General features: G+C 40.7%; 1 protein-coding gene across 3 annotated transcripts in view; it reads left to right on the plus strand.

Moving 5' to 3' along the window:
• Positions 1 to 21,749, plus strand: part of MAP1B (microtubule associated protein 1B) — a 74,666-nt gene extending 52,917 nt beyond the window's left edge. For all 3 annotated transcript variants that reach the window (XM_055791441.1, XM_027796661.2, XM_027796663.2), the window contains 4 exons: positions 2,899 to 3,039; positions 7,320 to 13,872; positions 16,041 to 16,279; positions 17,004 to 21,749. In XM_055791441.1, coding sequence (XP_055647416.1) covers positions 2,899 to 3,039; positions 7,320 to 13,872; positions 16,041 to 16,279; positions 17,004 to 17,159 — 7,089 coding nt within the window. In that variant the 3' untranslated portion in view covers positions 17,160 to 21,749. The remainder of the gene's footprint in view (positions 1 to 2,898; positions 3,040 to 7,319; positions 13,873 to 16,040; positions 16,280 to 17,003) is intronic.
• Positions 21,750 to 25,116: the final 3,367 nt, after the last annotated feature.

Here is a 25,116-nt window from a genome sequence, read left to right on the forward strand (position 1 = left end):
GTGAGTGTGGAGGGGAGGAAGAGCTGAAGGAACTGCCAAGAGTGTGGAAATGCTGTTTCTGTCGCTGTTGCTTGCCATACCTTTGGTGGATGACCTCATGGAAGAACACGGTCTGGGGCCCGTCGATGACTTCTGAACCCTGGCTTTACTCCTTTGGCTCCGGAAGATGTTTGGCTAGGTTATTGTTAATTTCCTCTTGCTGGATGTGGGACACAATCTTTTCTTCGCTTTCGTCTTGCCAAGCTGGTCACAGCCAGAGGTTACAAGCTGAGATTTACCTTGGCTGGCTAAGCAAGACTGACTGAACAGAAGCCAGAAAAAGACAGTAAGAATGAGGCTGGAGAATTAAACTGGAGGTTGGAATATATGTGATTTACCCATTATGGCAAATAGAATGCTTCTCTTCATGTATCAGGAGATCTTCACGTTGCATCTGGGGAGACCATGACATATATACCATGGAGCTCTGACTTCACCAGTAGAGAAACTTGAATCTCTCTGTTCAGGAAAAACAAAGAAAAATGATGCTTTAAGAAATTCCTGGTAATGCGGCTGGTAGTAGCCACAGAGCAGCATGGTTCTGCCCAAAGCTCCTGTCTTGTTCTGTCAAATGCCAAAACACCTCCCAAAAGAGAGAGGCCTAAAGGGAGTGAGACTGTAGTTTCCCAAAGAAAACAAGTTTCTGAAACCCCCATGAACAGTTACTGCCTTCTTAAGAAGACCGACTCTGTTGCTCCCATCTCCTGCAGCTGTACTTTAAGTCTGAGAAACTGCTGATCGGCTGATGCTTCTGTCTCCATTCACATTCCATCTTTTCTCTGTTTTGACTGAGGCTGCATTTTGCTGTTCACTTCCTTCAGACAGTTTGGAACATCAGACAAGGGTAAACTGGAACACAATCACCACCTTGCAGTATTTCTTCTGAAGTGGTGTGGTCTTGAAGTCAGGAGACAAATTTCTGGTCGTCCTTCAGGAAGCCTTTGTTATACCCAGACACAGAATTTATGTGTCTCTTGGTCTTCTGTGTATAGCATAAATTACATGCTGTAGTCTGCAAGTGTTTGTTTACTTTTTTGCCTGCCATAGTTTGCTAGCTCTGCAGAACATATTTCATCATCAATTAATAGTCACGTATCAGTGATTCACAAGTCAGGGAATAATTCTGCTGTTGGAAGACCTGGTGAGTTTACACATAATTTGGCAGACTGTCCAGCACTGCTGCCAGCAACAAGAAAAAAATATACATGAGGAAGCCAGTTCTTTTATGGTTTTAATACAGCTAGAACAGACAAGATTTGAACACCACACATCAGGACAGTCAGCTGCATTTATCTGTATTTTTGTCTGAAGCAGAAATAGATACACTTGATCCAGCAAGGACATTGCTGAATTTAGAATTATTTAGTGCAATTAGTGACCAGCGAGCATTAGTCCTGTGTTTAATTAAAGGAACTTTTGGCTGCTTAGTATCAGGGTCACTTATTTAATAAAATAACAATGAAAATGTAGAGTTGGGATCTTCTTTCAGGTACATACTTTTCAATGCCTCTTTTCTACTTGTACTGAAAATGCGAGTTATTCACTAGAGATTCAGGTCAAGTCTTCCTGCTCAGCCTCCCTGATGTGTGTGGGAATTACTTAGAGTGACTGATTGCTTAACAATCAATATAAAAATTTGAAAGAATAGCTTGCTAGGAGAGCTGATTATGTCATCTCCATGGAGATGGAGCTTGGATGCAATATCATGTGGAGCTGTTCCAGATGGACTCTGCTCAGTTAGTTTGATACGTGGATAGCCTTGTTCTGGAATCACTATTCTGGTTTAACTGAATTCCTCCTTAAACAGAGGAATTAGTGCACTTGAAATTCATACCTTACCATAGGCTGATGAATTGATTTTTCAGTGTTGGACAAGACTTTTGAAGTATTTGCGAAAAATTTACTCAACTGTACAGAATCTTACACAGGTTTTGTTTAGTTTTGTTCTTAAGTTTAATTCAGCCAACAGGATTATACTGAATACATGGATTTTTCTTAGTATGCAAATAAATCTTCCCCTAGGCGGGGAAACAGGAATTATTAGTAATGTAGTAAGGGTCAAGTAAAGTAAGGAGCATCTACTTGAAAATAGTTAAGAGTTATTTAAAAATGCAGGTTATTTTTCCGTAGCAAGCTCATTTCTGCCATTAGGCATCCACTTAATTTACTACTGTATATTGAAATAGGTCTTGCATTGGCACATTTTAAAAACTTAATGTCCATAGTGACATAATGAGATATCAATAGTGTGTGTGACTGTACCTGAGTGCTTGAAGCTCAAGTTTATCATTATGGTGAAGCAGAATTTTCCCTTGACTTTCTAGATGATTCAGGTTACAGCAGAATGACAGACTAAATATGACACTTCTATGTGTGATTTGTGGCTGTTACTTTTCAATGACTTTTCTCAACTGTACCCTGGGAAAAGAAAAGCAGCCTCCCAAAACCTGAGTCTAACACATGCAGTTGTCCTTCATTTATGTGGGACACAGTCTACCAAGGCTGCCCTAATACAATGCTATTAAAATTCACCAAGGGAATATATTTGTTCATTGAAAATACTATTTTTTCATTCAGATTTTGTTCTGTTCTGCTCCTTGCTCTTTTTTAACGTGTTATTAGCTTAGTTTATTCATCAGACGTTCTCACTAATTGCTTCTTGTCCCTTCTTTTTTCTCTTTTGCACCTTTCTCATTGTCTTTTGTAAACAGCACTGTAATTTGGTAATTTTTCAACAGCCCTGGGAGACTCTGGTGCAAAATATGTTTTAAATTAGGAGACATAAATTGCACATTCTCAGTGGAATATAGAAACACATGGTAACTCCCATTATTGATGTATTTCTCTCCTTCACTCTAGGTGCGCTTAATGATCACAGACGCTGCAAGACACAAGCTCCTTGTACTAACTGGACAGTGCTTTGAAAACACAGGAGAACTCATTCTTCAGTCAGGGTCCTTCTCCTTCCAGAACTTCATTGAGATCTTCACAGATCAAGAGGTATGTTCAGAAAAGTGTCTTCCATATATTGTCATGTGATGGCAGAGGTTTCTAGAAGACTAAGAGTGGCCCAATGTGTTGTCAGAGTTAGCATCGACAGCCTAATGCTGATGCTCTTTACTCTTCATTATAGTCTTTCTTTCAAAACATTTCTCTAATATACTTCAGATTTGATGTAAATTGCTTAATAACAGAATTAATTTTAAATGTGGGGAATTAAACTGTAATTTCCAGAAACAGAAAAATCAAGGAACCTTTTGACAATGGAAGGAGATAGTGCTGTGTTTAAAAGATACATGTTTATCTAAGGTGCACATACAAAGCGGTCAAACTGAACTTGACACCAGATTCTTGGCCGGTGGCACCAAAGTAATAGGTGACATTAAATAAAACAGAGGCTGTCCGTTGGAATAACTGTAGTTTTTTGCACCACTTGCCTGTTTGGCTTCTTTGTAGTAATGTTTAAAATTTGGCCAGTGAAATCTGTAAATCTTGTGATTTTTACATACCAGTAAGATAAGTATGAAGTATACCAGTATTTAATGCCATTTTGTTTCATGACTTGTTATTTTGCTTTCTTGCTTAATGTACTGTGTCTGAAAGTTCCCATAGGGCAGGAACCCATAGTAAACAAGCTGTCATAATTAATTTGGCTGCTGTGTAAAGTATATATTTAAATAAACTGTATGGCTGCATCCCTAGGAATTTAGTTTCCAAAATTAATTAGGAGCATGTCAGTGGAGTGAGATTTGAAAGTTCAGTGCTGAAAAAGCAAAGTTTGCCAGAGCTCCAGTGCTATCTTATTGTATCCATTTGATCCTATTCTCAAAGCCTCTTTGTTCAGCATATGGTTGTAGGTTGGGGAAAGAGCTGGATTCCTGCTCTCTGAAACACGCATAACACCTAAAACTCACTGGCAGTTTGCAGAGTTACTTTTCTATGAAATTGCAAACCCAAGCTCCTTGCGTCTGTGGCCAATTAGTGACACATAATTACTTTATGACTACATACAAAACTAAGGGCAAATCCTGCCATTACTGTTAGGAAGTGAAATCGTTGGCTGGAAAGCAGAAGGCTGTTGGTTGGCCATAGGTTACAGCTGTGGAGGGTTTGCCGCAGTGGAGGGTGCAGGGCATACTGCCGTGGGCTGAGTAAGGCTCACTTGGCTCACCTTTGCAGCTGGCAGCAGGCTCACCGGCCAGCCGGCATGGCTCATAGAAGGTGTTGGCTTCCAGCTTATTATTTCTGAAGCTGTGGACTCTCATGGCTTCTACAAGATTTCACAGAAACAAGGAACGATTGCATTTGCCTGCCATACTGCAGTCTGCATATGCAACATCATTTTTTAAAGGGTCCCATTACCAGGAAATTTTTAGGTGGTCTGCAAAATGTTAGGAGAAAGGGCTAGAAAAATGTGGTTAGTCATTTTCTAAGTAGAGATCAGAAGAATTTCTGTGCTGTCCTGACCCTGGTGGTCTTGGCAGTGTTAGGTTTACAGTTGGACTCAATGATCTTAAGGGTCTTTTCCAACCTAAATGAATCTACGATTCTATAAGCATGTAAGGTTTGATGAGCGCTGTGTAGAGTTGGTGTTTCTGGCCTCTGCCCATTTATACTTCACTGGACCAAACCTCAAATGAGGTCAAGGATTATGCTTACAAATAAGTAAATACCCTTTGGGGGATGGTCTTATGAAGTCTGATTCAGAAATCCATCTCTGGCATGCAGAACCTCGTGCAGGCAATGCCTAGAAGTGGTGTTCTCTACTCCTCCCATGTCAGAAGAATGAAGATGTCCCATTCCACTGCCTCTGCAACAGCAGCTAGCATAGAAAAACCTTTCTTTTTACTTTTGCGGTCCAGGGTAGGAAACAGTCTTGTGTTTTCTCTGAGCAGCCAATTTGCTGTTGACCTTCATGAGCTGCGACACCTTTAAAACGAGGATTCCTCAACAGATGTCTCTCTGTGCTTGAAAAGACGATCAGGCTCACAGATACATGTCTTTGCTCCCAGACTGACTTTGAATCCAGGGAAAAGAAGGAGTGGTTACATCTCTTGCCTTATCAAAGAGCATAAGCAGTAGACCCGTTGATACCCTTGGTGTCATCATTTGAAAAGCAAATCTGTTGAGACCTTTTCTGGGGCATTCCTGAACTTGCTACTCCTAATAGATATGATCTGTGTCTGGTATAATTTTTCTCCAACTTTTCATTGGCCTGCATTACCAGTGGCTTAAACTGTCTGCATTGTGTGTGCCCACTTTTAGGGGAAAAGAATGTTAGAACTTAGGAATACGAAGCAGAAATCCAAATAGTTGCAATATAAACTGGAGAGGACTAACCCCAAACCTTGACCCGGTATATTCACTAGCCCAGTGTATTACCATATGATGTTTTTTATCTAGCCAGAAAATTGGCCCTACATTAGAAACAGTCTGTACTCAAGTTATCTCCTTACGTGTGCAACAGACTTGGATTTATTCATCCAGAGGAAGTAATCTTTTACAATTTTTGTCTGTCCCTAATAAAGCGTTTTCAACCCTGATCAGAGACATAGCATAAGGAGTCCTAAATTCATTTCAGAGCTGTGGTCTCTGCTGCCCTCTTTTCTTATTTCTGCAATAAACAGCAGGAACATTTCTCCTGTTCTCGTCTTTCATTCTTTTCATCCTTTTCTCCTTTTGTTTTGTCTTGCTTTGTTTTTTCCTTTGCTCCTTTTCAAACAAAGCCATGTCTGACAAATGGGTGAGATTTATTTATAGTCCTGTCAAATGGTTTGGATTCGAAGTAAGGCTGACAAAGGAAGATAGAAAGTATTTATTTTCTGCTTTATTTAGGTATTGCTTGGATTATTTTTCTTTGGATAACAGCCACTGCATCTTTGTTGAGTTTTATTTTTGGTAAATGCTGAAAATAAATTAACACCAAGAAAGGAAGTTAGACATACACACATGGAGGCCCAAAGGGATCTAATATGATCAAACATAATTAATTTTTTTATATACTAATTTCTTCTGCTGATTCATCTTGTAGTCCAAGACTTCCCAATTATTCAGCTGTAGCATAATCTGTATCATCTTTATGGAAACTATTCTTACATCTTGAACTGACAATTGAGTCTTTGCAAGGAAAGTTGTGGTATTTTGCACGATGATGAGCTGGCATATTTTGCACTGGTGTTTTATGTCTTAATTACTTCTTCAAGGAAGTAGTTTACATAATTTCGTGGTCTTGTTGTTAAGAACAAATAGAACAGGAAGGGAGTACATTAAACCTAATTGTCAGTAAAACAAAATGTCAAAGTATCTATGGAACTGCCCAAGTTTTAAAATATGTCATAACTTTTCATGTTTGTTTTTCTACTGATCTGGGACCATCAAATACTGTTTTTCAGTTCAGACTGGAACAGAGCAACAGCTCTTCATATGATGGCATAGAACTTATTTTCTGAGCCTTTATTTTAGCAGTTGGTTTTGGTACAAGCATGTTATAAAATACTGTTAAAATTAATGGAGTTGTTCTAGATTTCAACTTCTGTGGTCCATGAGTTTAAAGTCAAAATAATGACAAGATCATTTTTAACCCTAACACTTTTTTTCTGGTTCTTTCTTCAGCCCATAATCTCAGAAATACAAAACTTGTCGCTGTTTGCATTTCTAAAACAATAACTCATTTCTTAGTGTTCTGGAAAACTCTCCTGCAGTCAGTCGTGCTGATGAGGGAGCACTGCTGGCTTTTCAGGAGCCAGCCTTCAGGAAGGACTGCAGTAATAATGGTGTGGTGGAATACATCCCGTGAGAGGAGGGGTGAGGAAGGTGGCTGCCCGTGAGAGGGTGCTGGCCTCCTTTGAGTTGCAGTTACTCTCTGCCTGTTAGGAGGATGTGCTTTGTCCCTTAGATATTTGACTGGCTCTTCTGGATGGACTGTGGCAGCAGGGAGACTCATGAGCCAATGGTAGAGATAGTGGCAGCATTAGCTTCATAGTCCTCATACCCTCTAATTATAAAAGCTTGTACCATCCATCTAGAAAGGGTGGAAGAGAGAAGAGGGAACCTCTGGGTACTGTCGCAATAGAACCAGGAAAATATCCTTCTTTTAAAAAAATACAGTAGTAAACTGATTGTGGTAACAGATTCCTGTAGCTTCTAGGACAGGCAGTCACCAGTGCAGAAGCAAATGAAAATGTTTTATCTGTAATCAGTAAATATTATGGTCTGACCTAAATCATCATTAAAAAATGAATTTACATGCATCTTCTTGTGTTTTTGTTTTACAACCCTAGATTGGTGAATTATTGAGCACCACACACCCTGCCAACAAAGCCAGCCTAACCCTCTTCTGTCCGGAGGAAGGGGACTGGAAAAATTCCAACCTTGACAGACACAACCTTCAAGACTTTATTAACATTAAACTTAACTCAGCTTCCATATTGCCTGAAATGGAAGGACTCTCTGAATTCACAGAGTATCTGTCAGAATCAGTGGAAGTGCCATCACCTTTTGACATTTTGGAACCTCCAATCTCAGGAGGCTTCTTGAAGCTCTCCAAACCCTGCTGTTACATTTTCCCAGGGGGAAGAGGGGACTCTGCATTGTTTGCCGTGAATGGATTCAACATGCTTATTAATGGAGGATCGGAAAGAAAATCCTGCTTTTGGAAGCTTATCCGGCACTTGGACAGGGTAGATTCCATTCTGCTCACTCACATTGGAGATGACAACCTGCCAGGAGTCAATAGCATGCTTCAGCGAAAGATAGCTGAACTAGAAGAGGAACAGTCTCAAGGGTCTACCACCAACAGTGACTGGATGAAGAATCTGATCTCACCTGATTTGGGAGTTGTATTCCTTAATGTACCTGAGAACCTGAAGAACCTGGATCCTAACTTTAGAGTGAAAAGGAGTGTAGAAGAAGCTTGTTTAACTCTCCAGTATTTAAATAAATTGTCTATGAAACCAGAACCTCTTTTCAGAAATGTGGGAAATACCATTGACCCCATTGTTTTATTTGAGAAAATGGGTGTTGGCAAACTTGAGATGTATGTGCTTAATCCTGTCAAAAGCAGCAAAGAGATGCAATATTTTATGCAGCAGTGGAGTGGTACTAACAAAGATAAAGCTGAATTCCTGCTACCAAATGGCCAAGAACTAGACATTCCATTATCCTACTTCACCTCTGTCTCATGCCTGATTGTGTGGCATCCAGCTAATCCTGCAGAAAAAATAATCCGAGTTCTGTTTCCTGGAAACAGCACCCAATATAATATTCTAGAAGGACTAGAAAAACTCAAACACTTAGACTTCCTTAAACAGCCGATGGTTACACAAAAAGACCTAACCGGCAACATCGCTAGTCCAGCTGTGAAACAAGCGAAGCTGAAACAGCGAGCAGATAGCAAGGAGAGTCTCAAGCCTGCTGCAAAGACACCACCAAGCAAGCCTGTCAGAAAAGAATCTAAAGAAGAAACACCAGAGCCTGCAAAGCCCAGTCCGGCACCAGAAAAGCCTCAGAAGCTGGAAAGCAAAGAAAAAGTTACAGTTAAAAAAGAGAAACCAGCAAAAGTGGAGGCTAAACCTACAGTGGTGGAAAAAGATATAACAAGTAAAGAAGAACAAATATTAAAATATGAAATTCCTGAAAAACAAGCTACAGATGTAAAACCAAAAGGATCAAAAGATAAGTCAGTGAAAAAGGAAAGCAAAGCAAAACATGAAGAAAAGAAGGAGGAAAGAGAAAAACCAAAGAAAGATATTTCTAAAAAAGAGGAGAAAACAGCCATCAAAAAAGAGGAAAAACCCAAAAAAGAAGAGATCAAGAAAGAAGTTAAAAAAGAGGTGAAAAAGGAAGAGAAGAAGGAGACTAAGAAGGAAGTAAAGAAAGAAACTCCACCAAAGGAAGCTAAAAAGGAAGCTAAAAAAGAAGAGACAAAGGAAATTAAGAAGGAAGAAAAAGAAGCCAAAAAGGACATCAAAAAGGTTCCTAAAGAAACAAAGAAGACACCTGCTCTTTCCACTGAAGCCAAAAAGCCAGCAGCAAAGCCTAAACCACAAAAGAAAGAGGAACCTGCTAAAAAAGAAGCAGTACCTGCTGGAAAGCCAAAGGAAAAAGGAAAAGTTAAGACTGTGAAGAAGGAGATCAAAGTCAGTGGAGCACAAGCTGCCCTTGCAGCAGTTGGAGTTGCTGCCACAACTGTAGCAGCTGTAGCAGCTGCAGAAATTGCAGCCCATGGGAGCGAACTTGAAGCAGAGAGATCCCTTATGTCTTCACCAGAGGATTTAACAAAGGATTTTGAGGAATTAAAAGCTGAAGAAGTAGAAACAACAGAAGAAACAAAACCTCAGGTTGCACTTATAGAGGATGAACTGAAACTCACTGGCACGGTGCAAAAAGAGGCCCTTGAAGTACAAAGAGAAAAATTAGATGAAGGACCTGCTGAGTCCTCTGATGAAGGCATAACTACCACAGAGGCTGAAGGTGAATGTGAACAGTCACCTGAAGAATTGGAACCTGTGGAAAAGCACAGGGTTGATGACAATGAAAAATTTGAAGATGAGGGAACTGGCTTGGAAGAATCGTCTGAAGCAGGAGATTATGAGGAAAAGGCAGAGACGGAAGAAGCTGAAGAACGAGGTGAAAATGAAGAAAAGACACCACTGGACATCACAAAACCTTATATGGAGGAACCAAGAAAAACTGAAGAGAGCTCAGAAGAAATAATGGCTGAAGCAGATGTTAACATCAAAGGTGAAAAGTATGTTGAAAAGGCAGATTATGAGGCATCAGACGAACGGGCTGAGGAAGACAGGGAAGAAGCAATAGAAAAGGCAGAAATGGAAGAGACTGAAGAAGATGAGGAAGACAAAGCAGAAGACATCAGAGATGAAGAAGAAACTGAAAAAATAGAAGCTGAAGAAGATTATGTGATGGCTGTGGTAGACAAAGCTGCTGAAGCTGGTGAAGTTGAAGATAAATATGGCCTACTTATAATTACACCAACAAAATGCTCAGAGCCTCAGTCTCCAGCAATTGAACCAGCCTCTTCTATCCATGATGAGACATTACCTGGTGGTTCAGAAAGTGAAGCCACTGTTTCTGATGAAGAAAATAGAGAGGATCAGCCTGAGGAATTCACTGCTACTTCAGGTTACACACAGTCTACCATTGAAATATCCAGTGAACCAACTCCAATGGATGAAATGTCGACACCCCGGGATGTCATGAGTGATGAAACTAACAATGAGGAAAGTGAGTCACCCTCTCAAGAGTATGTGAACATTACCAAGTACGAGACATCACTGTACTCTCAAGAGTTTGGCAGGCCTAAACTTTCTCCACTTCCAGATGCTTTTAATGGATTATCTGAAGGATCCAAAACAGAGGCCACAGAAGGTAAAGACTACAATGCCTCAGCTTCCACCATCTCACCACCCTCTTCATTAGAGGAAGACAAATTCTGCAAATCTGTATTCCATGATGTATACCGGCAAAAAGAAAGTGAAGTCCAAGGCACTGCCAAATTAGAAATCAAAGAATCCTATCAAGAAGATGTTGCTGGAAAACGTAGTCCAACCAAGAGTCCAGCTGACAGTTTGTCCCCTCCATCACCTGTTGCCAGAACACCACTGAGTGAACGCAGTGTGAACTTTTCACTCACTCCCAATGAGATCAAGGTCTTGCCTGAGCCTGTCCCTGTTGCTGCGTTGCCTGTTGTACATCAAGAAGTTGCTGAAGAGCACTGTGCAAGCCCTGAAGATAAAACGTTAGAAGTAGCATCTCCCTCACAGTCTGCTGCTGGAAGTGCTGGCCACACACCTTATTATCAGTCTCCCACTGATGAAAAGTCCAGCCAGCTTCCCTCTGAAACCAGTGAAAAGTCAACAGATGCTCCTGTTAGCTTTGAATTCAGTGAAGTCAAAGATAAGTCTGCAAAACCCAGAATAAGCCCTATGGATGAGCCTGTGCCAGATTCAGAATCTCCTATTGAAAAGGTTCTCTCACCTCTACGGAGTCCACCACTGATAGGTTCAGAGACCACTTATGATACATTTTTGAGTGCTGATTTGAAGTCTCCCACCAGAGATTATGGAAGTTCTTCTCAAGGGAAACCTGAAAAAGAAAAATCACCTGTTCAGATGAGCCCAGCTTCTGAAGCTAGCTCTGGGGGCATTTTCCAAGAAAAACAAGATGAAAAAAGCGTGGAGTTTATGGTAATTAAGGATAGCTGCAGCCTAGAGAGGAAAATGGAAGATACAGAACCCAGCAGCTCCCAGTCTTCACTGGTCTTGGATGAGCGGAAGTTAGCAGGTGATCTCTCACCTACTCAAATAGATATCAGTCAATTTGGCTCTTTAAAAGAGGATGCCAAAATGTCAATTTCTGAAGGCACTGTTTCTGACAAGTCTGCAACTCCTGTTGATGAGGTTGTAGCCGAGGACACCTATTCCCATATAGAAGGAGTAGCTTCTGTCTCTACAGCATCTGTTGCTACTAGTTCATTTCCAGAACCAACTACTGATGATGTATCTCCTTCCTTGCATGCTGAGGTTGGATCTCCCCACTCTACTGAAGTTGATGATTCCCTTTCCGTGTCTGTTGTACAGACACCAACAACTTTTCAGGAAACAGAAATGTCTCCATCTAAGGAAGAGTGCCCAAGGCCCATGTCAATTTCTCCACCAGATTTCTCACCTAAAACCGCAAAATCAAGAACACCGGTGCATGATCACAGATCTCCTGAGCAGTCAACTATGTCCGGAGAATTTGGTCAGGAGTCCCCTGAGCAGTCTTTAGCAATGGACTTTAGTAGGCAATCTCCAGAATATCCTACTGTAGGCACTAGTATGCACCATATATCTGAAAATGGCCCAACAGAAGTAGATTATAGCCCTTCAGATATACAGGAGCCTACTTTTGTGCAGAAGATTTCCCCTGTGGAGCAGTCTTCTTACTCTCAGGAGAAAGATATTTCAGAAATTATTTCAGTTTCTCAAATTGAAGCTTCATCCTCAACTTCATCAGCTCATACACCTTCCCAGGTGAGTTCACCACTGCCAGAGGAAACTTTTTCAGGTGCTGTTCCACCCAGAGATATGTCGTTACATTCTTCTTTTACCTCAGAAAAGGTGCAGAGCCTAGGAGAAAAGCTGTCACCAAAGTCTGACCTATCTCCATTTACTCCAAGGGAATCTACTCCTCTGAACTATCCTAGTTTTCCGGATTCATCTCCTGCAATCTCAGAAGTGGTATCAGCTAGTCAAACACCTTTGTGGTCACTACAAGTGTCCTCTGTCAAAGCATTTGGTTACCAGGAACCCGTAACAAAGTACAGTCCAGAAGCTTTACTCAGCCCAGAAAAAGAAGATTCAGAGAAAAGCAGCAGGTCACCAGAAGAACTTAGTTATTCTTATGAGGCTACAGAGAAAACCACTAGGTCACCAGAGGATATTAGCTACTCCTATGAGGCAGCTGGAAAATCTACTAGGTCACCTCAGGCTATGGCTTACTCCTATGAGACAACCAGGAAAACTACTAGGTCACCTGAGGCCACTGATTATTCCTATGACATAATTGCAAAAAATATGAGGTCATCTGAGGCCACAGATTATTCTTATGAGGTGACAGGAAAAACCACCAGGTCACCAGGGGCCATGGATTATTCTTATGAGATGACTGGGAAAACCACCAGGTCACCAGGGGCCACAGATTATTCCTATGAGACAACGGGGAAAACCACCAAATCACCTGAGGCCACAGGTTATTCCTATGAGAGAATTGGGAAAGCTACCAGATCACCCGATACCATGGATTACTCCTATGAGACCACAGGGAAAACGACTAAGTCACCAGAAGCCATTAGCTACTGCTATGAGACAAATGGGAGAGCCACCATGTCACCAGAGGCCATGGTTTATTCCTGTGAGACAACTGGGAAGGCCTCCAGCTCGCCTGAAGCCACAGATTACTCATTTGAGACAACTGGGAGAGCCACCAGGTCACCTGAAGCTGCTAGGTATTCCTATGAAGCAAGCACACATTTCACTCCAGGAAAATCGTTAGCAGAATCCCATCAAGATGTTGACTTATGCCTTGTGTCCTCTTGTGAATATAAACATCCAAAAACTGAACTTTCACCCTCATTTATCAACCCAAACCCCCTCGAGTGGTTTGCAACTGAAGAACAGTCTCAAGATCCAGAGAAACCATTAACTCAGTCTGGGGGAGCTCAGCCACCCTCGGGGGGAAAGCAGCAAGGGCGGCAGTGTGATGAAACCCCTCCCACGTCTGTGAGCGAGTCTGCGCCATCTCAGACAGATTCGGATGTTCCCCCGGAGACCGAGGAATGTCCTTCCATCACTGCAGATGCTAACATTGACTCGGAAGATGAGTCAGAAACCATTCCGACAGACAAGACAATTACCTACAAACACATTGACCCACCACCTGTCCCAATACAAGATCGCAGCCCTTCCCCTAGGCACCCTGATGTTTCCATGGTTGATCCAGAGGCTCTGCCGGTTGATCAGAATTTAGGTAAAGCTTTGAAGAAGGACCTCAAAGAAAAGACAAAGACAAAGAAGCAGGGTACCAAGACCAAGTCATCTTCACCTGTTAAAAAGAGTGATGGTAAATCAAAACAAGTGGCTTCACCAAAGCCAGCTATAAAAGAATCTTTAGACAAAATTTCCAAAACAGCTTCTCCAAAAAAGAAGGAGTCTGTGGAGAAGGCAACCAAAAATATCTCTAGTCCAGAAGTAAAGTCTCGAGCAGAAGAGAAAGATAAGGACACCAAGAATGCGGCAAATACAACATCCAAGTCAGCAAAGACAGCAACTACAGGTAAAAACAGATAGCACTTCCCTAGTGTTGAGATTTTCTTAGTTGTTGCAGTGAAGTTAGTTTGCCTTTTTATCAGCTGAGAATGTGGTTTGTAGCAAATCCCCAAAGTCCAAGTTTTAAATATAAATCCAGCATGTAAAGGCCAATTTAAATGCATGAAACCCACAAATTTAACTTTTTTAATCTGAGAAACTTGATGTGTCAGTTTGCTCAGATAGTACATAAAATATAAATAACTTAATACTAGCTATCTAAGCTGTTAATTAACAAACAGAATTAAAAGTACCACTTTTGCAGGTGAAGTGAAATCAGTAGCAAAGTATACTGCTTTATTCTCTCTAAGAAACAAGTAGGCACAATGCCCTTAACATCATGTGGGATGTAAAGGTATTGTCAGCCACTGGATGCTCTTATTTGCTGGATTAATTTTAAAAGGAGTATTTTAATAAAGTATAGCAGTAATAAGACCGGTTCAAGTGAACTAAGTATGTACATCACATAATCCAGTTAAAGTCTTAAAACCGTCAGTGATGACTAAACGTACAGAAAGTTAATGCCATTTTGAATGACTGTTGTGTATTCTAAGTAGTAATAAAATATGAATTAGATTACCGAAGGAGCCATTGTGTTAATCTCTTGTTTCTAGCAGATCTTGTTAGAGAGTGTCTGGGTGATACTTTGATTTTGCTGTTGTCAGGACTGATGTTCTGTTGAGACCTTTTTGCAAGGAGCAGGTCTAGGATTCAGTACAAACAAAGCAGCATTCAACTGTCTCTAGCTTCCCCATTTCAAGTGGTCCACTGTTCCTTTGCTACACCATCATTTACATATATCTGTTAGTGGCTGCCTTTCAAAGCAGCAGTATAGTTCCTCATGCTGTACATTTCTCCAGCACTTTAGCTCTAGATAAGATTCTTTGTCCTTAAAGCATAACTCTCAGGCAGGGCAGAAGACAAGGATCTATTTGATAATGACATCGAAGTACAAAAGGCAATGTGTGATATTTTATCCAGTGTTGGTATCCACAATTCAGAAAGGTATGTCACAGAGATTTTATGATGATAGATGATAAAAGATTTTGTAACACAACCAATAGTAAAAACTCTGTAATTCAGGAAATCGTATCGTATCACAATGCTTATTTGGCATATTACCCTATGATGAACAGCAGGACATGCTAGACAACTGTAATGGACTTTGCTGGCCTTACAGTATGTGACCCTAAATGGAGTGTATTGCTCTGATAACTGCTTACTAAGCTTTTTCCTCTGTAACAACATGAGAAGGCTAATAGAACATAAATGATCAACATCTGGATAAAATAACTGGTCAAATCCTGATTTTCAGTTCACACTATGATTCAGTGCATAGCAAAGGCTGCTTTTGGGGGGGGGGATAGTGTATTTCATGTGAGTGTTTAAACTTTGAACTTTCTTTCTTTTGACTGAAGCTCTTCTTAGAACAAGTACTACACTATGTACAGCGGCAAAAACACACTTCCCCCTACTTTTTGTGATAAGTGGCTGATTTGCGTACGCAAATAAGGATCCAGCAGGCAAACAAACACTTGTTCTCAGTTCCCTCAAGCAATTGCTTTACAGGTTTCTCTGTCCTCCCAGGTTCCTCTTTGACTCTTTTTGTGTTTACGTGTAGTAGCTTCCTGATGCACCTATAAGACAGTCTGAGCTACTGTGTCATGCTATGTGCTGATACCCCAAATCTCAGGACTGCTTCAAATCTGCATGGCTCCCTGTGCGAACCCCAGGTTTTATAATTTGTGTACCCAAGACTTTCAAAAAGCTGTACTTCTTAAAATAAAACTGGAAAATAATACTACCATTTACTGAATGGCAATTCTGTAATCACAGACCTGCATAGTAATTGTTGTGTAATAGTAGATTACTGGGAAAGGTTCAGTCAGTCTTTTGTTATGTGGTAGTGAGGTTTTTTTGTATTATGTAGTTACAGTTGTTCAGGGTTTTCCTCCCATTACAATCATAATTGAGACACAACAATTAGATGTCATTAGACAACAAAGCATGTCATTAGATGTGGGAGTGTAACGCCATAATAGGACACACCTCATCTCAGCAGTTATAACAGTAATTAATAAATGCATGTTTTTAATCAGCCTGTGATAACAGTCTTTTGTTGTTTGATTTCCAAAGGACCTGGGAATACTAAGGTGGCAAAATCCACAGCAGTGCCTCCAGGACCCCCGGTGTATTTGGATCTGGTGTACATTCCCAACCACAGCAATAGCAAGAACGTTGACGTTGAGTTTTTCAAGAGGGTGCGGTCATCCTACTACGTGGTGAGCGGGAACGATTCTGCAGCTGAGGAGCCAAGCAGGGCTGTTCTGGACTCCCTGCTGGAGGGCAAGGCACAGTGGGAGACTAACATGCAGGTAGGCCCTTTACTAGTATCTCTACCTGCAAATTTAACCTACTCTGGGAAGCCAACTAGGAGAAGTCAGAGTGCCTCTGGAGTGGGTAGCAGCTGCCAGGGAATGGGGTCCCCAGGCTGGGCACCTTGTTTCATTGGTGATGTGAGAGGGCACTTGAGAAAAGCACAAAAATGCACCAGATTCAGCCACTCCCCCATTTCTGGCCCTTCTGACCTGTCCCTGGTGAATAAAACTGAGAGCTGGTTTACAGAGCCATTTAGCTGTTTCATCTTCGTTACTATACCATACGCGATCCAAGTTTGGAAAGACTGCAGTTTGTAAGTTGGAAAGAAAAGTGAATGTTTCGTGGTTTATATGGTAATCACATATGCTTGGAAACGTCATGTGCTTTTCCATCATGATCAATAAGTAAACAAAGTATCTGGGCATAATCTGAAGAGCTACCAGTGCAAACTACAGCCTGCTACTTCTCTGGAAAGCTGCATCTCAGCACCTGACAAAACCAAGGTTTTATTTTATTACACTGATTCTTCGCAGTCATTTTACCTTACCTGCATATTTATTTATTTCCTTTTATCTATCCATTTATTCAAGTATTTATTGCATAAAGACCCACTCTCTCCAAAAGAGAAACATACTTGTTGGCTGGGGCTTCTCACAAAGGTATTTTTCTTATTAGCTCTTTCTGTTGTCCGTTCCTCAGGACTTCTGTTTTGTGTTGCAGGTGACCTTAATCCCAACCCATGACTCAGAAGTGATGAGGGAATGGTACCAAGAGACCCACGAGAAACAGCAGGATCTCAACATCATGGTTTTGGCAAGCAGCAGCACTGTTGTTATGCAAGACGAATCTTTTCCCGCATGCAAGATTGAACTGTAAGAACGAGACCACACACCACAAGATTAAACTTTGTTTCCAGAAATTCTTTGGTTTGAAAACACCTTTTCTAAAAATTCAACCCATGTATTTCAACTGCTGAACTATATACCTGCCAAATGCTATACTGTGTCACAGTGATGCAAGTCACTAATATTTTTCAGTCTTTGCTGATTGCTGAGGGAAATAACAGTATTCCTGTAGTAGGGTTCAAATTACTGCAAAAATACAGATCCAGTTTCCTCTCCGCTGAACATTTGGAAACCATGCACTAGCAACCCCAACTGACTTCTGCCAGGTAGAGGCATTTGCCCTCTAAAGAAACACAAAGAGAGAGAAAGAGAGAGAGGGGTAGGAGGAGAAAGTAATAAATAATTAGATCTGCATTAGTCTTACGGCAATAGATGTATCGCTTACTGCAGTCTGCTTATGCTTTTACATGAAAATAAAGATCTACATTTGTATCAATCTGAGCTATTGCAAGGGGGATTCTTTTTTTACAGAATTAAGTTAGCTGGAAAATAAAAAGAAACGGAACGTGGCTAGGAAGGGATGTACAACCTAAACACTCATCAGCAGTTTTCCACTTTAATTTGAACTCCACACACTGACATACCATAACAATCATAGACCAAATATGCACACAGTCTGCACCCCATCCAGAAGTCTAAAATCTTTCTTTCAACATGTAGAATTGTTGGTCTAAGACATGCTCCCAGTGAAAGTCCACTCGCTCCAGCCAGAACTGACCAGTCCACATGCTTGAACACCCATGTCCACTGTCGATTAACTGAAGCAAAATACCAAAGCAGTCAGGAGTACATACAGTAGACAATTTGCCTTAGAAAGTGACTTGAATGTACAAAGAAACTTGATGCACTTATTTTTTAATGTTGAGACAGCAAATTTATAAAACATCTGTGTAGGATCATAGTTACACCAGTAAAGAAGTGTGAGTGTGCATGTGTGGTATGAGAAACCTATCTGACTGGTCAAACAGCTTGGTGCTATGAATTATGTATGTTAGTTATGTGAACTCTTCATTGATGTACTTGGATAACTCAACTAGGCAAGATGAGCATTTTTCTGAAAGCTTATTTTGTACTGTGGAAACAAGATTGATGTGGTGTCCAGTATCAGAGTTACAAAACTTAGCGAAACGTTCAGAATGATGAAAAAGGTCACCTGTGAGCCTGTACAGTATTCAGCCTTCGTTTGTCTTACCTTGTTTTATTTGTTTAATTTAAGAACAAATATGGGAACAAATGTACAGAAACCTTTTTTTTAGTGCTGTGTGAACTTTTAATAGACAAATTTTTAACAAATGTTTTCATTTACAGGAAAATGCGAACAAAAATTTTCAGGTGAAGGCAATTTTTTTAGTAGTTTTGTAAGATAAATGAATAATGTTGTTTAAGATTCTAGTGAGAATGGATATTGTGGTAAAATTTATTGAAAATAGTCAACTGCCAATACCTTGGGGGGGGGTGGGGTGGGAGGGTGAAAGGGAACCCTGGTACTAAAATTAATCTATTGATGATGACAGGAAATGGGATTTGAAAAGTTGATAGCCTGATACTTACAAGAGTGTAACCTACGTTCTCAACCCTGAGAAGATCCTGAAAAAACATAGAATAAGCAATAAGCTAAAATAAGTCCCTTCCTTTTCCTTTCCCTTTCCCTTTCCCTTTCCCTTTCTTTCTCTTTCCCTTTCTCTCTCCCTTTCCCTCTCCCTTTCTCTCTCCCTTTCTCTCTCCCTTTCCCTTTCCCTTTCCCTTTCCCTTTCCCTTTCCCTTTCCTTTCCTTCCCTTTCCCTTTCCCTTTCCCTTTCCCTTTCCCTTTCCCTTTCCCTTTCCCTTTCCCTTTCCCTTTCCCTTTCCCTTTCCCTTTCCCTTTCCCTTTCCCCTCTTGTTTCTTTGTCTTTTTCTTTTCCTTCCCTTTTCCTTTCCTTGACTCTTCTTTTGCTCTTCCTTTCCTTTCCTACTTCCTCTCCCCCTCAGTTTCTTTCTTTAGACTGCTTGCAGAGGAACAGCATCACTGTTCTGTGATTTAAGTTGGTTTGGGTTTTTTAGCCTTAGAAGTTTTACCCCTATTAAAAACATCTTGTGATATTGTAGAAGGTTTGCAAATCTGTATTTAAAGAAGGCATAAAGGCCTCCAGAATGGGGATATGTGCTGGTCTGTATGATTCACCACTATGGCTGGTGTGAAGTTTCACAATGACTCAGTGACCTCATTTTACTTTCTTTACTTATAATTTATTTCAGTTTTACATTGTTAGGATATTTTTGTTTAATAGGTATATGTTGCACTCCTAATTTTTATGAGGTTTTTTTTTAATACTGCCTTAGGGTCCTTTAAATGTGGGCTCCTGAGGCCCATTTAATGCTGTGAATGATTGTCAGTTCTTGTGAGTTTTGATTTATTTTTAATGTCTCCTCTTTTTAGGTGTTTCTAGCAATGCTGTTTTATTTATTGCTATGCCTTTTAAGTTGGTAAGAATAACTCAGAATGACTATGGCATAAAAGGCATGTGGAAATGTATTGTGAAAACAAGCATGTTTTCTGGGCTTATAATCATTTACTTAAAATTGCTTTTGTAATACATGGTCTACAAAGTTACAGGCAAAATGTCTGGCAGAATAGTTGTACTATTTTTACAATTCTTCCGCTTTGTCTACTTTCTTATATTGGTCAGATTTCAAACTTTTTGGAGTGGAGGGGTACAGATTTTCTGACAATATCTGAAATGGTTTGTATCTGTGCTTCGGTAGAAAATCTGTTGTGCATTGGTCCTGAGACTAATCTCACTTACACCTCTTCCTCCTGTGAATCAGAGGAATTTTACCACAGTCAGGGAAGTTACAGTCATTTGATCCTATTGTACATGAAATTGGAATCAAGCCTTTTGTGTCCCCAAGCAAGTCTGTGATGGCTCAAGCATTTATTTTAATTTTAATAATAATAATAATTATAATTACTAAAATAATATTAATAATTAGATAGCTACAGCTGATCTTAAAATGTACGTTCAGTTTTTTGCTGCTACAAGAATATTAAAACCCCAGTCTGGCTATTTCTGAGGTATTGTAATGCCTGTTCCATCCATTCCCTTTCAAATGGCAACGGTGCCCGGGTGCAACGCAGCGATGAACTCCTCCATTAGCTCCTCTTGCCCTTAATGTCTTTCCTGCCTGTGGAACTAATCTAACTGTGCTAGTCCCAGTACTACACAATTAGTTTAGTGTAACAGTCATCAAAATGTACCATGTACATTAATGATGAGTGCTGTTAATCAGCATAGATTTCTAGGAGCATGGTTTGTTATTGATTAATTACAAAGACTCAATATCTGAGTGTAAAGGACACTCCATTTACATGATGGTATTATTCATGAATAACAGCATCCCCAGTCATGATCTTTATGATATTACTATACTGCTTCATATAATTCAATGAAGAATTAACTTTGGAGATCCCACCGCACTCCTGAACTCGGGCAGGGCCTCTCTTGCATGCCTTTTCAAAGTCCTGTGGTGGGCCCGACTTCATTGACCTCTATTTTCACCCCATCTTTCAGAGAAATCACTTCTGATTTTTTTTTTTAAATTTTTTTTTTTACTTACTTTACATACTGTGGTGAATGGAGATAACTGTGTATATGAACATTGGGGTTTTTTAATTGTCTATGATAGCTTATGCATTTTAGGAATTCTGGTACTCATTTACTAAGATTTAATCAATTTGCTAATTGAATTTTCAATCCCTCCCACCACTAGCAAGTCAGCTCCAAAGAGCACTTACTGTGCATTTGGGACATTTCTATCATATGCTTCTCTTTGTTCATGTCGCCAGAGGTTCTTGCTCAGTAATGATGTTTTGAGAGAAATAGTAATTTTGTTGGACTGGATTTACTAGAAAAGGAAAAAATGTTTACACTTGAAAGAAACTGTAAGCTTTCATCTTTTCACTTACTAATTGAACAAAACACTAGAAGCAACTAGGGGTAAGCATTTCTTAGGATGCAATTATATTATTCACCTGATTTAAAAATGTTTGGTATTTAAAAGAAAAAAAGTCTGTTTGTTGTGACTCTACAAAAAATCTAAAAAAATTAAGTAACTAAATAAAAAAATGACATAAAAATATAGAAAAAAAATTTCAAAAGCAGCTTCTCCACACTAGACTAGCAAGGAGCTCCTCAGATGGCAGGAGCTACCTCTTCAAGACTGGGCTGTGATCACGACTGTAAAAAAGGAAATCTGAAATATGCTTTCACGCATTTGCATGCAGCCATTATCTTCCAACCTATGGAAAGAAAGTCTTGTTGCTGGCTGAGAAGCACCTCACACACCTCCTCTCTCTTGTTCTGAATGGTGTTTGTGTCAGTCTGCAGCTGTGTATGGTATTATGTCTTATAATCCTGCATCACTTCTATTCTATCCAGTCATATCTAATGTAGAAAATTAGTTTCCAGTGAAAGTAATATGTAGTGCTTTTATGATATTTGTGTGCAATATCCCCTCTTCCATTGAGGATATTTGATGTAAAGGAAACAAACTCAGTTCCACAATAAAATACAAAAGTGGTAAAGTGGTGTTGATATGTTTCTTGTCTTTGTGTATGTATGTATTTTTAAGTTTTCCCTTCAGTCATAGTTAGCTACTACATGGTTTTTTTCTCAAAAAAACAATGACTATTTAATGCTAGACAAGAATCAATCTCTGCTTAGAAACTGGAAAGTAAATGCGAAAGATTACTTTTATACCCTGTGGCGTAAAACATTACCATGATGTACCATGACGTGGCTTCTTTTTGTTGTTCTCATTTCTGTATCCCTCAGCCCCATGAGAAAACACCTCATTTTCAGCAAGTACATGTTCAACGGGCTGTGTCAGAGACGATACCCAATGAAGTAACATCAAACTGAGCCCACCCTGGCTTGGAAAGGAGGTCATTTCCAAAGCTGTTGCAGTTTTACAAGAGTGCACAGCTTGTCTCCAGTGGACATGGACCCTTCCTGACTGCCGCCGCCCAGTAATCCCAGTGCCGTTAAAGGGATGTTGTAAGATCAGGCTTTCTGGCTGTGTAGTTTTGCTTGCCACTGTGACGCCTGCTGTGGTGAGGTGCAGCAGCCAATACTGATGTTTTTTAGCTTTAGTTTTTGTCGGGAGACGGTAAAGACATGAAAGCAGGTAGAGGCTGGGACAGCAGGGAACGAGGGGTGCTCGTTCCCAGAAGCAGTGGACCTGCAGGATTTCCTTCACTCTCAGGCAGCATGCTGTCTTTTTTTGTGGGCCATTACCCATCTCCAACATCTAAGTTTTCATTTGTAATTTCTAATGACAATAAGAAATACCATGCTTGGGTTGAATTGGGCTAAGCGTGGCAAAATAGAGGCAAATGAAGACCAGATGAGGAGAGTCAGCTGCTGCAAATCTTATTATAATCCTGCATATGTGTATGTCAAGGGTTTTTGAGCTGTTGTGGTAGAGTAGCCTGATGCCACTTAAAATATATTACAATGATTGCCCAGATCAGGCTTCAACCCGAATCATTCACCTGCAGTCGCAAGGTGAAGTTCTGGATTTGCACTGGTGGGACCACCCACGCTGCCTGTGGGTAGGGGCAGGGCAGCCTGGTCTGTAGTGTTTGGCTTGCTGCTCCCAGATGCCAAATGGAAGCTCCTTTCTTCAACACAGCTGCTGAGGAGGAGAAATTTTCTTTACACTACTGTTGTTAATGAACAAATTCAATCGGCTTGTGAAGTACTTCAGATGGCATGAGAAAACGATAGTCCCTCAGACCTTTTTGGTCTATCTACAAGGGATCTTTCTTGTGGTGTCCTAGACCCGGAGACTGTTTGATACTGATTTCCAGTGTCCTGTGGCTGGGAGGAAATTGTAGCTTTCTGTGGTTCCTAGGATGGGGTGAAAAGATGTGTCCAGAGGTCCCTTGAGTAATACCTATGGTAGCCTCTCATACAGCTGACTCATTCCCAAGCACTGCAGCAAAGCTCCTTGGCTTCCTAGAGGGTGTCTCTGGACATGCAGTACTTCTGCTACATGAGCACTGCCCATGTCCTTCACTGAGCTAACGTTTTTTGGCTACTTGTGGTCCCTACTTTCATCTCCCAAGATATGACCAGTCTACACTACCATGAAGCCCCCAGGACATTGTCCTCTGTTGTGTTCTGTGTGCTTTCTTCAGATTCAGCCCAAAACCACCAGATGCTGAGTGCCCTCTGTTTACCAAGGTGTTTGCTGGTTTTCAACTGCATGCTCGGCATCATTTCCACCAGAAATGAAATACTGAGGAGAACTAAAGAACTAAATCAGCAGGCACTGCAGTCTGCACAAGCTCTGTACGCGGGTTCTCACAGATCCTTACCACTCAATGTCGCTGCTTCTCTGCAGTTCAACAACTCCAGCACTGCTGGCCCCAGTGTGACTAGCTGGCGAGGCAGTGGTGGAGGCTGACTGTGCATCTGCTGCTAGCTTCACTGCCAAAATAATTACATGCCGTGACTTACCCATCATATTGCAGCTCGGGCCATCACCTGTGCTTGTGAATTATACAAAAGGAGATAAGTGAAATGGATGGAAATTATGTCCTAATACAAACAAAGCTAAATATACATATCAATATCTAGATACACTGAGGTTTTACCCCGTACATGTCTTACAGTCCAGAAATTAATTCTGACTGAGCTTTTACAAACTTTATGTTACCTCAGCCCAGCTGTGTTACTGTCTTAGCTTAAAGAGTTAAAGGTAAACTGAGCCACAGAGTCACTTAAATACTTCATATGAACCCCCTGGAGCGCAAATCAGTGTTTCCAGGAACAGTTTATGGTATCCAAAGATGTAATTATAGCAGCAGTTACCATGTGTAAGGACCAGAACAGGCCTGAACGTTTCTTTCCCAATCCATTTAAGGAAGGAACTGTCAGGATTTGCAATATACAAGATATATTGAAGGCTGAATTTTTTCCTGGTAATCTAATGTGCTTGTCAATGGGGCTCTAATGCTATTTCTGTGCCTGGGGCATCTGCAATTTAGAACGGGTTGAGTGGACTTCAGTTTATCAGAAAAGGTTAAGAGCAGCAACAGCGTTAGTACTATGCAACTGCTAGCTGAGTTTGGTGACAACTCTGTGATTACTATAAGAGATATATATATATATATATATTTCCATGGGGAGATTGACCCAGAGTAGATGGCCCCATTTTCTATCACATTTAGTATCTCCAGTTACTCTTGAATAGTTTTGTCACTAATTCTTGACCTACACTTCATTCTCCAGTTTTATTTTGAAAGAGTCAATATCCCAAGTTCAAGTTGTTTGTCATTTATGTCATCAGCAGTTTCTCTTCTACAATCAAAAAGCTTTGTTCTTATCTCAACATTTCCTATCACTAAATTTATGGGAATGTAAATTTAACTTTACTTTCCACAAATGTGTTCAAATACTCACTAGAAATAAATTTTGCAAGGTTCCATTGCAGTTTCCACATAAGCACTCCCAGCAAAACCAGCAGCAGTGCTTGCAGAATCAGATGCTGTTAGGTGGGCCATCTTGCAAAGTCAAGGGTGCAGTTCCCTTCTGTAACTATGACTCCAGCTTCCTGAGGAGGTGGGGCAAGACAGCACACTTGCCAACCTGTGCCCCAGGCTGTCTTCTGCCTGTCTCAGTGGCAGCAACAGCTGCTTAGGTCAGAAAGCCCCTTGCACCAGCCAACATTCATTTGCAGCTGGGGTAGGTCATCCTTCTGGTCCCACAGTTTTAGGGTGACCAGAGTGCCCTGGGACAGAGCAGCCAGCAGCTTGGACAGGCCACTAAAGGAGGGACCAGGTGCTTGAAGCTGTGAGAAGGGGCTCAATACCAGCGCTGTGTGTTGGACACAGCATCTGACCATGTCTGAGAGCATCCCGTAACCTTACCTTGGCAAGGTCAGGT

The sequence above is a fragment of the Falco peregrinus genome, chromosome Z, assembly GCF_023634155.1.
Source record: "Falco peregrinus isolate bFalPer1 chromosome Z, bFalPer1.pri, whole genome shotgun sequence".
Classification (NCBI taxonomy): Eukaryota; Metazoa; Chordata; class Aves; order Falconiformes; family Falconidae; genus Falco; species Falco peregrinus.